Consider the following 15,070-nt stretch of genomic DNA (forward strand, 5'->3'; position numbering starts at 1 on the left):
AATCCATCAAAAGTTTAAAGTTGCAAACCAGTACCAAAATATGTATCCAAAACCAAGTATAAATGAAACATCATAGTAAGTCTCAAACTGATATCATCTCTAAAATAACATAAACAAAACTACCCAAAAAAGTCTCAACCTCACCAAGCCATCAATATCAAACTACTTATACCAATGAAAGCCACAACAACAACAAGCAAGAAACAAATGTCAACATCAACACAATGAGTTAATCCAAAACACATGGATGGGAAAATAAACATACTTCATACAAAATGTTTAGTCAAGCAATCACAATCACATCAATCAACATTAATCGCTAATTATTTTTAGGGTCCTCCTATTCGCACGAATAAATTCGTGTATAAGTCATTATTAGAGTATTGATTTGATTACTGCATAAACAGTCCCATCATTTTTGTCACTTCACATGATTTCAATTGTTTTTATGTCTTTTCTAATTTAATCCCTTTCACTTAGATATAAATTACAAAACACACCCTTTTTGTTCTTTCGAATTCCAATAATTTCATTATTATCTATTTCAAATATATAGATGAAAACTTAATCTTAATAATTATAAGGTTTGCAATTTCATTATTATTATATAGGCTAGTATTGGTTTATTTTCTTAAAAGTATATATAGATCTGAAAAAACTATACGATTAGTCTTATAAATATTTTCAAAATAATATCAATTAAAATGTTAAGGCTCTATATTTGATTTTTAGTATTACTATGTATTCTAACCATTTTCAGTAAATTTATTTTTCATCAAAATGTAATATATTTTATTATTTTCAAAATTCCTATTATTAATGACCGACCAATTTATAACTTTTCTAACCCATTGCTAACAACATTTATTTAAGTAAAATTAAGTAAATTAATCATAATTTAATGTGTATTAAAAAAACCTAAAAAATAACAAAAGAACCGCTATTAACTCATTCTAGCAACATCTATTCAATTTAATAAATTAAAAATGGCAACTGACATATATCATTTCAATTATCGTGTCAAATTGTGTGTCAATCAATCTATCGACAAAATGTAATATTACAATTTAATACCTCCAGTTTACATTGTAGTTTTAGAAAAGACCTTAGATTTTTTTAATTTATATCTTAAACCTTTGAAACTTTATTAATTTTGAAAACTAACAAATAGAAACATATTATTTAATCATAAAAGTTGTATAATTAAAATGATCTCATGAATACATTTACAAGAAGAGTAATAATGAATATTATTAAATATTATTAAATATTAATAAAAAAAATTAATTTGTTAAATAAGAAATATAAACTATGAAACATTAACAAAAATAGAAGGGATAAAAATGAAAATTTGGTTTCAATTTCTTTCTTTATATAGACAATTGATATTTCTTATTTGTTAAACTAAAGCGACTTGCAATATCATTTTGAAAAAAACTTTCATTAAAAGCAAACATACAATATTTGTTATAAATATAGATTTTATTAAATGGCAATTTGGGAAGAATGGATGGGTGACACATATTATGAGATATTTGTACTTAACATTTCTTATTTTTTATTGTATTTTTGTTAAATGTATGTTTTTCTCTGTGTTATGTTTAGAGAGACGATATTTATCCAATGGAGACAAATGAAGTAGATGAAATAATAGCTTGAATGTATGTAACTATTTTTTCGAAGACAGATCGTTATTCGAAACGGATATCCATCCAATGTACACAAATGAAGCAGAAGAACTGATTTATGAACTATTATTATCGTCAAATGTTGATAAGGGTTCTATTATAATGTATTAGTAACTTGTCAATTATTTTTAAGCCATACACCTGTTATACCCCCGGCCGAGGCGGCGGAATATAAGGTTTGATTTGAAAATCAAATATAAATGTAAGGATATTTAATGAAAATAATATATTTTATTATTTTCAAAATTCATATTGATCGACCAATTTATAACTTTATTAAAATAATATGTGTGCCGATAAAATGTATTAATATGTGTGCCGATAAAATAATCATTTTATCGATAAAATGTAATATTACAATTTTATACTTTCGGTTTACATTGTAGTTTTAGAAAAGACCCTAGATTTTATCAATTTAAATCTTAAACCCTTAAAACTTTATTAATTTTGAAAACTAACAAATAGAAACATATTACTTATTCATAAAAGTTGTTTAATTAAAATGATCTCATGAATACATTTACAAGAAGAGTAATAATGAATATTATTAAATATTAATAGAAAAAATTAATTTGTTAAATAAGAAATATAAACTATGAAACATTAACAAAAATAGAAGGGATAAAAATGAAAATTTGGTTACAATTTCTTTCTATATATAGAGGATTGGTATTTCTTATATGGTAAACTGAAAGCGACTTGCTGAAAGTAACTTTCCTTAAAAGCAAACATATGATATTTATTATAAATATAGATTTTATTAAATGACAAGTTGGGAAGAATGGATGGGTGACACATATTATGAGGTATTTGTACTTAACCTTTCTTATTATTACTATTATTATTATTATTATTATTATATATGTTTTTCTATTTGTTATGTTTAGAGAGATGATATTCATCCAATGGAGACAAATGAAGTAGATGAAAATAATAGCTTCAATGAAAGTAAGTATTTTTTCGACGACACATCACCATTCGAAACGGATATTCATCCAATGGACACAAATGAAGCAGATGAAAATGAAAGTTTCAACGAAAGTCGTTATTTCTTCGATGACACATCACCCTTCAAAACAAATAAGGTATAAATTCATTAGTATGTTGTTACTGTAATGTAAGCATCAAGTGGATTTGTTGGCTACTGATAATAATATAATTGTCAGGTGTTCAATTCTCGTCAAGAATTGATGGATTGGGTGCAAAATATGGCAAATACTTTAGGTTATGTCATCGTCATAAAAAATTCTAAACGTAACTTTAATGTTGTATTTCAATGTGACCGTGGAGGTACATACAAAAGTACAAAAATCTCCAAAAAAAAACAGGGACAAAAAAAATTAATTGTCCATTTAGCCTACAGGGTAAATATTCGTCAGTAGATAATTCTTGGAAGATAAAAATGATATGTGAATTTCATAACCATGAGCCGTCATTATATTTAGAAGGTCATCCTTATCCACGACGGCTAACTGAATATGAATGTCGAATAGTGGAAGATTTGTTGAAAAAAAATGTCAAACCAAAAGATATATTAACTGCACTAAAAAACCTAAATCCGAAAAATGTATCTACTCTCAAAACTATCTACAATGCAGACGAAAAACTTCGACGTAGGGAGAGAGAAGGTAAAACTCAAATGCAAGGTGTTATGAAATTTCTAGATCAAAATGGATATGTTTATTATAGTCGTGCAAATGTTTTGACAAATAAGTTAGAAGATTTATTCTTTGCTCATCCAAGATCATTAGAAATATGGCGTGCATTTCCACATGTCTTGTTAATGGATGCAACATATAAGACAAACAAGTACGAGATGCCTCTATTGGAGATTGTTGGTGTAACTCCAACAAATATGACATTTTCCATTGCATTTGTGTACATGCATGAAGAAAAACAGTCCAACTATGTTTGGGCTTTAGACTGTCTAAAATCGGTAATGGAAGGATGTATGTTGCCGCTTGTTATTGTGACTGATAGAGAAATGACTCTCATGAACGTATACACTATTATATTTCCAGATGCTAAAGGATTACTTTGCAGATGGCATATAAATAACAATATCATGAAGAAATGCAAATCATGTTGGGATGTTCTTTATACGTCATGGATGAGGTTGGTTAACTCTGAAACAAAGGAAGCATACAACAAGAATTTGGCACAAGTTGAAAAAATTACGAACAATTATCCAGGTATTTTTAAATATACATTATAATATGTTATAATTCATTACATCAACTGAAATTTTTTATGTATTTCAGATGCATTTTCTTATCTAAACAAAACATGGTTGACACCACACAAAGAAAAGTTTGTGTCTGCATGGACCGATAAGTTTCTTAACTTTGGCAACCACACAACTAATAGAGCTGAAAGTCAACATGCCAAGTTAAAAAGATATGTCGAAACATCACGATCAGATATCGCCAAATCATTGAAGCGTATTGCTGATGTTGTTGAGTCACAATACACAGGTATAAAAGCGAGTCTTGCGCATAACAAAATTTTAATTGTACATCGGTACTACGAAATACCACATCTAAAACCATTGTGTCGTTTCGTTTCAATTTATGCACTTGATATCATTTTCAAAGAATATGAGCGGTCCAAAGAATTTGGATTTGTTTATGAAAATTGTGGATGTCAAGTACGTACAAGTTATGGGCTGCCATGTGCGCATGAACAAGCTATATTTGTTAAAAAAGGTAATTGTGTACCGCTTCATTCAGTAGATAAGTTTTGGAAGAAACTTGATTTATTAGAATGCAAATCGTTAGAAGATGACAATTTGGGTTGTGCAGTTGAGGTAAATATGTTTAATGCTCATTACGAAAAACAATCAAGACCTGTTAAGTTAAGTTTAGCAAGGAAGTTACTAAATTTAATCACGCCGTCAACAACTTCAGTTTCTGAACCTGCTACTCACAAAAATACTCGTGGGCGCCCCTCCTTAAAGAAGAAACTTTTCAAGAAAACCCATATCGATTTAAACCAGGACCCACCAACTCAAGATCAACCGACTCAAGCGCCACCAACTCAATATCCGTCTCGACGTAGCATTTCTACTTATACGCCTGATTATATGCGGTCTAATTTGTTTGATCTAAACCAGGAACCGGATAGGCACAGTGCGTACTCGTTCCGAGAACCTCCAATGTTCAACTCAACTTTTAATCAGGAACAATCGATGCATAGCTCGTACTTCAACCAAGAACAAGTAATGTATAATTCAGATCCACTTATGAATGAAATTCCGTATGAATTTCATCCATATGTCACAAACATACAAAACGTGAAGGGAGATGGAAATTGTGGATTTCGTGCAATAGCTGCGTGTCTCGGTTATAGTGAAGATAATTGGCGTCAAATCCGCTTAGATTTACAGAATGAGTTGTTAGCACACCCAGCTGAGTACGCACAGATTTTTGATTACGATTTAAACACCATACATCACTCATTGAATTTCAATGGATCACATTTCGCACCAAAAGATCGTTGGTTGATTATGTCGGTCACTAGCTTTCTCATTGCTAACAAGTATAATGTAATAGTTATTTTTCTAAGCAAAGATAGTCCATCAACATGTTTTCCACTATGGCTTGGTCCCCAAGACATCTCAACTCATAGAGTTGTTGTTATTGCTCTTGTTAGAGGTGATCATTATGTGAAGGTTGATTTACATGGAGCATATCCAATGCCTACTATTTTACCACTTTGGCGTCACAACAGATCATCACGGTCTGCTGGATGGGAAACTGTTTATGCTGCTCGCCTGAATTCCTACATTTCTCCATTTGCAACACACAGTAATTGTAACAATTCTACAGTTATAATATCTGATAATTAATAAAATCAAATTTATGTTTTGTTGTTTATAATTATTAAGATCTCTATAAATTAAAAAAAAATTGTTTTTTTTAATTTAGCAAACTTATATATGTGCGATTCTGATGTTTCTAAAAAAAAGATTAAATATTTTGAAGTACAATCTAGAAACTAATCACAGTCTACAATATATATATATATATATATATATATATATATATATATATATATATATATATATATAAAAGTTTTAAAAAGTGTAAGGTTTGATTTGAAAATAAATACAAGTATAAGATATTGAATTGAAAACTTACATCTTCTTTAATTTTTAACAACATCCTATGCAAATTTAATTTAATATTATTAAAAATAGTCAAATTTGTTAAGTGATGTATATCAAATCAATCGTGTCTTCGTGCATTTGGAATTCAATTCGTGGGTTTAGAATTACCGTTATTTTTAATATATATTTAGTATATATTATTAAGGACATTCTTTTGCCACATTAGTTATTTTATAAAAAATCATAATAATTATAAAAAAAGTTATATTAAATTATACCGTTGTATGATTTTTATATTTATTGTTTTACCGTTTATCTTTTTTTTTTGTCACTATTATTTAGAAGTTTTTAATATTTTGAATGAAAAACTAAATATTAAAGATATTTTTTATGTGTTGAATTTATAAGTTAAAATTATGTTTTTTTTATAAAATGGTAGGATCTCCTTGTTGTAAATCCAAAATAAGAGGGTGTTTGTTTTAGCTTCTAAAATGACTTTTGACTTTTTCTTTTAGAAAAAATCAAAAATATGTTTGGGAAGATGATAATGACTTTTGAAAATGACTTTTCCAATAGAGTAAATTTGGTCTTTTTGAAAAGTCACGAAATCATGACTTTTCCAACTTTTCAACAGTGTTAAACATTAAAATTACTTTTATATATCCATCTACCCCCAATAAATATGTAAACATGTCATTTTTAGTCATTTTGCATGTAAAAATTAAACCAAACACTTTAATTTTTGATTTTTTCCCTTCAAAAGCTAATCCAAACACATTTTAAAAAACAACTTTTCTAAAAAGCCCTTTTACAAAAAATCCTTTTACAAAAATGGCTTTTGCCAGACAAAAGCTAAGCCAAACACCTTCTAAATCCAAAAACAATCCTATATATATTCCGATATCGACGACCATGAGTGAAGTTAAATAAAAAAAAAGCGGCTTTTAGAAGTACGTTGAAGCTGAGACGGAGAAATAAGAAAAACCCCCCTCTGACTATTTCGCCCAAAGGTCATTTTCCCTGCGATCTCTCCATTTTCTCTGTCCCGACAACTGTTCAACAATGGGATCGTTGTCGCCGGCGATCAGCTCCAAGCTGCTTCTTCCGACGACAACCAGTGATCGAACTTCTTTCCATGCATTGATCCGGTCAAGTTTCCCGTGTCACGGAGAGAGACCGAACATGATCGGAGTTTCCAAGAGAACTCGTTGCGTAGCATCTGCGGAGAAGAATTCAAATTCCGCCATCGATTTTAGCGATCCCGAGTGGAAAACGAAGTTCGAAGAAGACTTTGAGAAGCGATTCAACATCCCTCACATGCGCGATTTCTTCCCTGACGCCGTTTCATACCCCTCCACGTTTTGTCTCAGAATGAGGTACTTGAAAGTTAATTGTTTTTGTACTCTTTTTATTTATATCCGTTCAGTTCATTGTTCCTTGAATTCGAATTATAGTTACCTAGTTCCGTTTCTACTGTTGCACTGGCTAAGATGACCTTTGGGCGAAGTAAAGGAGTTCCTCTAATGACTTTTCACCTACTTAAACAGATCGGTCATGCATCAAGATTCTGCATCAGTGAATTTAGTTATGACTAGTGATTTCCTGATTCCTCACTTTATTCTTTTTAGGGTACTAGTTTTATGGGTTACATTGACGCAGTGAATTACTTTATAATTCCAAAACTGATAAATAATTTTTTAGCTTATTGGACTAAGAAAATATAGCTGATTGAATTACAAAGAAGTATATAATGCTAGATTAGTTTGGAACAAAATGCTAATGACATCCATCTTTAATTTTAAAATAGAAAAGCACGAGTCACAAACTCTCAAAATCATTTGTGGAATGGAGAGACCATGGGAGTAGTTTACTTCAGGACCAATTTGCTGTATAAAAGCGTTGTATGAATTATATACACAATTGCTTTAAGGGGTTTCATGATTTTGACAGCTCAAATAACACGAGTATTCATAAACATCCTAGCACATGATTGATTTAATCTTAATCCACACACAATCAGTATTGTATATGATATTATTTTATAACCTTTACATTTAGATGACAGTGACACTTTTTTGAAAGTGTAATATGAATTTTGCTCCACTCATTTCTTATATTTTGGGATATAGGACTCCAGTGAGTGAAGAATTTGCACAAGGGTATCCTTCTGATGAGGAGTGGCATGGATACATCAATAATAACGATAGAGTTCTACTTAAGGTATATGAGTTACACTCTTTGATGGTTGGTTACTGTATACTAATCATGTTCATGAATCATAAGTATCTCTGTCTCCCCATAAGCATATCATGTATATATTGCATGCACTTTTGTGTATGCTAAAACGTGAATAATTTGTGGTCATTGCTAGCATAAATTAGTGGGCATATTATGTAGCAGTAGCACAACATCACCTAAACTATGTCATATGACTTGATTAGCATTATTATTTGATGCATTTAACTTCATTAGATAGCATGCATGCATCATTGATTTTATTTTATTTTATTTTTAGTGATTAACTTGTATGCCGACATGACAGGTTATTCGGTATTCTTCCCCTACATCTGCTGGTGCTGAGTGTATTGATCCTGATTGTACATGGGTGGAACAATGGTAAGCACTAAACCTTGTCTTGTCAGTTGTCATTTACTTATTCTAATTCACAGCTAAACCCTGTTATTAGTATACATCAACTACTAGATTCCACATAATACTCAACTTACTCAAGACAGATAGCAACCTGGAATTTTTTGGTTAATACATCCAATAATAATGATATACCTACCAGCCACAAAACTATAAATGTTATTGTTTGCAGCGAAAAAATGTCTCAACAATCATTATACAATCCAGTTAATTCTCATCTATCCTATGTATACATCAAATGCCGCTATCTTTCACATCCTTTGCCAAAGGTATATCGTACATGTATATCCTCAGTATTCAGTGAGTCCACAAGTTGATATAACATAGTTATGCTAAGATTTCATAATCAGTTAAAGAATGATCTCTCACTTTTGAGTTTTCAAACAAGTTTTAACTACAAACCCCATATCATTCTAACACATTCTAACACATATAACAAGTATTTTCATCATTTATCCAATTCCAGATCACCTCTAGCCTCTAGGGTGACACTTGCACCATTCATATCATATCTCGATAAAATGATTTGAACTACTACTTATTTGGTGATTTATTACTCTGCTACATGTATGCAAGATTTATAATAAATTAGGTCAAACGAATGTTCACCTAAAATTTGGGAGAATTCCTTTTGCAAGATCTATGACTTTGGTTTAGATTTATCTTCTGATTTTTAACTCTAAAGTTTCGATCTTGAGAGCAAAAGTATCTAAATTTTGAGATATTTTTTGATGAAATGAAGAAAACTCTTTTCAGCAGCTTTTCAACTTCTCTTCCTTTTCACTCACTTGCCACTTATCTTTGCTCTTTTGTCTCAAATTGTCCCCCAGCTATAAACCATTAAGTTTATCATTTTAATTTCTTAATCCCCACATAAAATTCTTACACCTTGAATAAATTCCCAGATAATAAAATATCATTTGTTACAATAGAATCTGAAATTTAGGACGTTACATACATTACATGGTATAATATTGGGGCAGAAAAGATCCCTTATTTAATCTTGCATTTGAATATTATTACATTATTACATATAAATATATAATGTTCAGTTGTCTTTCTTGTCATTCAAATTGCTAATTGGTGTATGCTGAAAAGGTGTGCGCAAGTGAAACCTGTATCCAACATGCAAAACTATCGAATGAAATCACTTTTCGATCAGAAAGCACACCCAATAAAACTTGTAATTCTTACTTAACAGAAAAATAATAATCATCTTATGTTAGATTTCAAGTACTCTTATTTCATCATAAGGATCCTGCTGAAAAGGTGAGTAAAGCAACCCATCTATTTGTAAGGTTTACTTTATATACTTGAGGGTAAAAAGTGTTGATGCAAAAAATAGTTATCTTATTTTATAAATAATTCAGGTACTCTAATTTCATCTCAAGGATCTTGCTTATAAAGAAAAAAAAGCTATAAGCTTATATATACTTGAGGGTAAATCCTCTATCAGGGTTTTTTTTTTTTTTTTTTTTTTTTTTTTTTTTTTTTTTTTTTTTTTTTTGTGCTTAAATGCATAATACAATTGAATAACATGATTTTAGAGATATTAAAAGTAGGTATGCAGGGTCATATATATATATATAATCCTTCGGTTTCCCGTTTCAAGATATTTCAAGACTCCAAGACTCCTATATATTAAGGAGATATGTTTTAATTAGAATCATCTCTGGGTTCTCTAAAAATTTCTCTCATTTAATTTCTCTCAAATGTTTAGTTCATGTCTAACAAAACTCATAATTTTCTTAAAATTCTTCAAACAAAAATTAATTAAATAACAAACAGAAATATCATACATAACTATCAAAAATAGAACACGGCTCTGATACCAATATTGCGGAACAAATTAACAAGTAGTTTCAGATATACCAATAATACCAATATTGCGGAACAAATTAACAAGTAGTTTCAGATATACCAATAGTGCGGAACAAATTAACAAGTAGTTTCAGATATTTTTTGATGATAAAAATCATACATTATTTTATAAAACTGTTTTCTATCTTTGCTTATAAACTTATGATTATTGATTAGAACTTGTAAAGCTTTTAATTGATTACAATAATAATGACGATTAGCTTGTATCTTTGAATCAGACATGATGAATAATAAAAGAACAAAAGTTATTTAAATATTTCAAGCATGAATTTGATTAACTTGATTATTATTAAATGCGAGTATTATTTTAACAAAAATTTCAAATTTTGTAGAATTAATAGTTAGAATAACTCGAAATGAGATTGCCATAGAGATAATACAACAATTGAATAAAATTCTTTATATATTACCTTCTTTTAAATTACAATCAGAACATCCGTCTGGAGCAAGTATGATTTGAAAATCTAAAGATTTTGAACATCTAGAAGTAGATAGGAGAACACTTTTCTTAGACATGAACTAAACATTTGAGAGAAATTAAATGAGAGAAATTTTTAGAGAACCCAGAGATGATTCTAATTAAAACATATCTCCTTAATATATAGGAGTCTTGGAGTCTTGAAATATCTTGAAACGGGAAACCGAAGGATTACCGGATCAATCTTGAGAATTATTGAATCAACTTGCATTTGTCGGAGTGTAGATGTGGCAGACAAAACTCTAAAGCTTTTGACAAATTGGCATCATATTTTGTCATTTTTTGATAATGGAAAATCTTCTTTTGCGATAATGGAGCATCTTCTTTCATCTTTGTAAAAGTTGTTTGTTTTCGTGTAATAATTTAGCATCTTATCTCTGCAGAAGATTTGATAATATTTTTGATAATTGATGTACTCACACAGTGTATAAATTTGATAACAGTTGAATAAATACTAACACAATTTGATAACATGTCAATTTGATATATATATATATATATTAGTATTTAGAAATATTAAGAAAATGATGTGTAAAAATGATGGATATAGGATTCACCGTGCTGGGCCTCGTGAGAAAATATACTTCAAACCAGAAGATGTGAAGGCTGCAATTATAACTTGTGGCGGACTCTGTCCTGGGCTTAATGATGTCATACGACAGGTGGTTTCTTGATATATTTTTTCACTTCTAAAAATATGCTCATTTTATATTTTTAGCTAAGTTGGGGGAATTGGCTTAAGACTTATTAAGTGGCTGGATAATTGTTAGCCCAGTTAAATTTTATATATTCCCTCCAAAACTAAAATGAACTTGTTGTCGTTTATAATGAAAAGAAAAATCATTGTTACATTCCTTGTTAATAAGAAGATCCATTATATTCACATTGTCTAGGAATAACCAATATTTAGATTTAGATATTTGAATAAATGTCTATTTAGTTTCCTATGGCTTGAACACAACAACAAGGTCATTTGACAACCTAGATTCACTAACCGTTTTTCATAACACTGTATGACCAAATTCTCTTCCAAAAATGTTAAATGCTAAAGACAAAGAAATAACTAGAATGACATTTAAAGGGTTAGATGCAAGAAATAGCAATGTACTCCATTTGATTTGATAGCATCCTACTTTCATTTCTTTCTATTACAATATCGTACGTACCCAATTATAGCATTGTCATTCAGATATAAAACATTTTTCACTTGTATAATTAGATTTTTCAGAGTATAGAAAACTGAAATTACAATGCTGTAACTGGTACAATTCCTTGATAAGAGAAAAAAAACGATTTTGTAATAAGTAGAGTGGTATTATACAAATACAAATATAAATATAAATGAAAGCATTTAGAAGATTTGAGACACAATTAATTTAATTACTGAATTCTTTCCTGTCCTTTACAGATTGTCATCACCCTGGAGATTTATGGTGTGAAAAAGATTGTGGGGATCCCTTTTGGATATCGTGGATTTGGCAACGAATTAGCTGAAATACCAGTGAGTTTGGTTTAAGCATTTTCCTCTTTTGTTTTTTTTACCCGTATGATCTTGCTTGCTTTATACGTGGGATTAAGTTTTCCTTCCATGCCTTATAATAATTATTTGACGTGAATGCCCTCCACCCACCCACCAACCTCCTGATTGATTGTTTTATGAGTAACTGAATCTGGTTGTTGATTGTTAGTTGTCCAGGAAGGTTGTTCAAAATGTCCATCTTTCTGGTGGAAGCTTGTTAGGAGTTTCTCGTGGAGGACCAAATGTCAGTGAAATTGTGGATAGCATGCAGGTACTTACTTCATCTAAAAATATTTGCTCTTTGTTATAAATAGCAACATACTTTCACTTGATCATTTCTTCCTCAGCAACTAAGAAGAAAAATATAGGTAGATTTTTCCAAGTACAACAACTATGCGTGCGTTAATAAGAAAGATATTGAGAGTACAAACAATGTTGGTAATAGAAAGACATGTACTCACTCGTGTACATGTAGGTAGGTAGAAATAGAATGTTTAATGTTATGAGATAAACAAATACTTATTGGTAGGTATTTCTTGCATTTATTAGTTTACTCAAGTCAAGCCATGAGTTGTGAGTGATATGATATGATATGATATGAATTGGTGGCAGGAAAGAGGAATCAACATGCTTTTTGTGCTGGGTGGGAATGGAACACATGCGGGTGCTAATGCAATACACAATGAGGTAGGTTAGGTTATTAAGAATCTGTTTGCATGCAGTTTTATGATTTCAATTATCATTTGAATTTGAATTGTTTGTTGTGGTTAGTTGATAAAACGAGGGTTAAAGGTGGCTGTAGTTGGTGTTCCCAAAACTATAGATAATGATATTTTGCTGATGGATAAGACATTTGGTTTTGATACTGCTGTAGAGGAAGCACAAAGAGCCATAAATTCTGCATACATTGAAGTAGTAATTTCATTTCATCTTTAAATTCTCCTTGTGCTGTCTGTGGGTTGGGTACAACACAACACATAATTATTTATTATTATTATTTTTTGGCAGGCGCATAGTGCTTATCGTGGTGTTGGAATTGTAAAATTGATGGGGCGTAGTAGTGGTTTTATAGCTATGCAAGCAGCTCTTGCTAGTGGCCAGATTGATATATGTTTGATTCCTGAGGTATTTTGCTTCAGTTGTTTCTTGCCTGCCTTATCACATACTTATTTATCTAGTCATTAACACAATGTATATATATTTTTTTTAATTAAAAAAAAAATTAAAGGTACCCTTTGAGTTGCATGGGCCACATGGTGTCCTAAAACATCTAAAGTATCTACTTGAGACAAAGGGATCAGCTGTCATCTGTGTAGCAGAGGGAGCCGGTCAGGTTAGTTCTAACTTCTAACATAATTTAATTATAGACTTATAGTTAATATTTTCTTCATTTACAAAAAACAAATAAGACTATAAATAATAAAATGTATATTTTCTACTTGTTTTTAGAAAAAAATAGATTGTAATTTGATTAAAAAAATACACCATGTCATTTCTCAACTTACAATTTGTAATAGTTTTTTGTATAGAACTTTTTGGAGAAAACAAATGCTAAGGATGCATCTGGGAACGTTGTACTTGGAGATATTGGCGTTCATATACAACAGGAGGTACTTTCTACTTTCTATATGGAAACGTTCTACTTTGAAAACTCTTTTACATCCATTTTTTTTTTATAAAATTTACTTAATCGTAGCAGTGAATATGGCTATGTGTTTGCTATAAATATAAGTATAATAAGTGGATAGGAAGAGGCGAAAATCCGATACTATATATTATAAGAAACAAATGAATGAAAGTATGATATGCTATTTCTAAATTCTAACCCTGTAGTGTTTTTTTAGATAAAAAAATATTTCAAAGAGATTGGGGATCCAGCTGATGTGAAATACATTGATCCTACATACATGATCCGTGCCTGCCGAGCAAACGCATCAGACGGAATCCTCTGCACCGTGCTCGGTCAAAATGCTGTAAGTTTGTTTTCCAGTCCTTGACCTTGACCTTGTAACTTTTAACTTTTACATAATTTTAATTTTTGATGGTTTGTGTGAACACTACAGGTCCATGGTGCATTTGCTGGATATAGTGGCATCACAGTCGGCATATGCAACACTCACTACGTCTACCTTCCTATTCCTCAAGTCATATCTTATCCCAGGACAGTCGATCCAAACAGCCGCATGTGGCATCGTTGCTTGACATCTACTGGCCAGCCCGATTTTATTTAATCCAAAATTCAATTCGGACAAATTTTGAAATTTACATAAATCATAAACAAGACTTGTTAGTCTCACAAATAATACACACACAGGAACAAGGGGGCATGCATTCTGCTTCCGACAACTACAAATAATTTATGGTAACAGACCCACACTCACACCCACCCAACTATGGGAAGTGCACTGCACTGTTGCTTTCTTGGTTCATGTAGAATTTTGTTTACTTAGTTAGCTGTAACCTTTATCCTTTTTGTAATAAGGATTATTTTTCTTATTATTCTTTAACAAAACTAACATGTTTCATTATTCGCTTGCTTCAACAAGTAACTATATTTTCATCGTATGTTGATCTACTAAATATTCAGGTTATTAGACCATCCATACAACTGCAATGCAATCATGTTGGTTTGCTAATCAGTTTATATACTTTTAACAAATATTTTACTCATTCATAATTAACATTTTTTCGATAGTCTACTGACATGAATATATTAATTGTTTATCACTATCAACAGTTTTTTAATA

The 15,070-nt window shown here is 30.4% G+C and overlaps 1 protein-coding gene across 2 annotated transcripts; it reads left to right on the plus strand.

The window, feature by feature from the left end:
* The first annotated feature begins 6,730 nt into the window (after positions 1-6,730).
* Positions 6,731-14,819, plus strand: LOC145114925 (ATP-dependent 6-phosphofructokinase 5, chloroplastic-like). Of its 2 annotated transcripts, none has more exons than XM_079051041.1 (13): positions 6,731-7,172; positions 7,926-8,016; positions 8,339-8,412; positions 11,355-11,466; positions 12,213-12,305; positions 12,493-12,594; positions 12,936-13,010; positions 13,095-13,238; positions 13,332-13,448; positions 13,552-13,656; positions 13,853-13,933; positions 14,168-14,296; positions 14,387-14,819. In XM_079051041.1, the coding sequence occupies exons 1-13, from the start codon at positions 6,859-6,861 to the stop codon at positions 14,552-14,554; spliced, it is 1,605 nt and encodes a 534-aa protein (XP_078907167.1). In that variant the 5' UTR covers positions 6,731-6,858; the 3' UTR covers positions 14,555-14,819. The 2 variants fall into 2 exon arrangements, with proteins under 2 accessions (XP_078907167.1, XP_078907168.1); XM_079051042.1 differs by having other exon boundaries at positions 13,095-13,235.
* The last annotated feature ends 251 nt before the right edge of the window (positions 14,820-15,070 follow it).

Source organism: Lactuca virosa, chromosome 5, assembly GCF_052849685.1.
Source record: "Lactuca virosa cultivar CGN04683 chromosome 5, Lactuca_virosa_CGN04683_v6, whole genome shotgun sequence".
NCBI lineage: Eukaryota > Viridiplantae > Streptophyta > Magnoliopsida > Asterales > Asteraceae > Lactuca > Lactuca virosa.

Bases quoted from the DNA above. Each gene is read 5' to 3' on its own strand.
- LOC145114925 (XM_079051041.1), top strand. From the start codon at position 6,859: ATGGGATCGTTGTCGCCGGCGATCAGCTCCAAGCTGCTTCTTCCGACG. The intron at 13,449-13,551 runs GTATTTTGCTTC...AAAAAATTAAAG, and splicing joins ATATATGTTTGATTCCTGAG to GTACCCTTTGAGTTGCATGG. The intron at 13,934-14,167 runs GTACTTTCTACT...GTGTTTTTTTAG, and splicing joins GCGTTCATATACAACAGGAG to ATAAAAAAATATTTCAAAGA.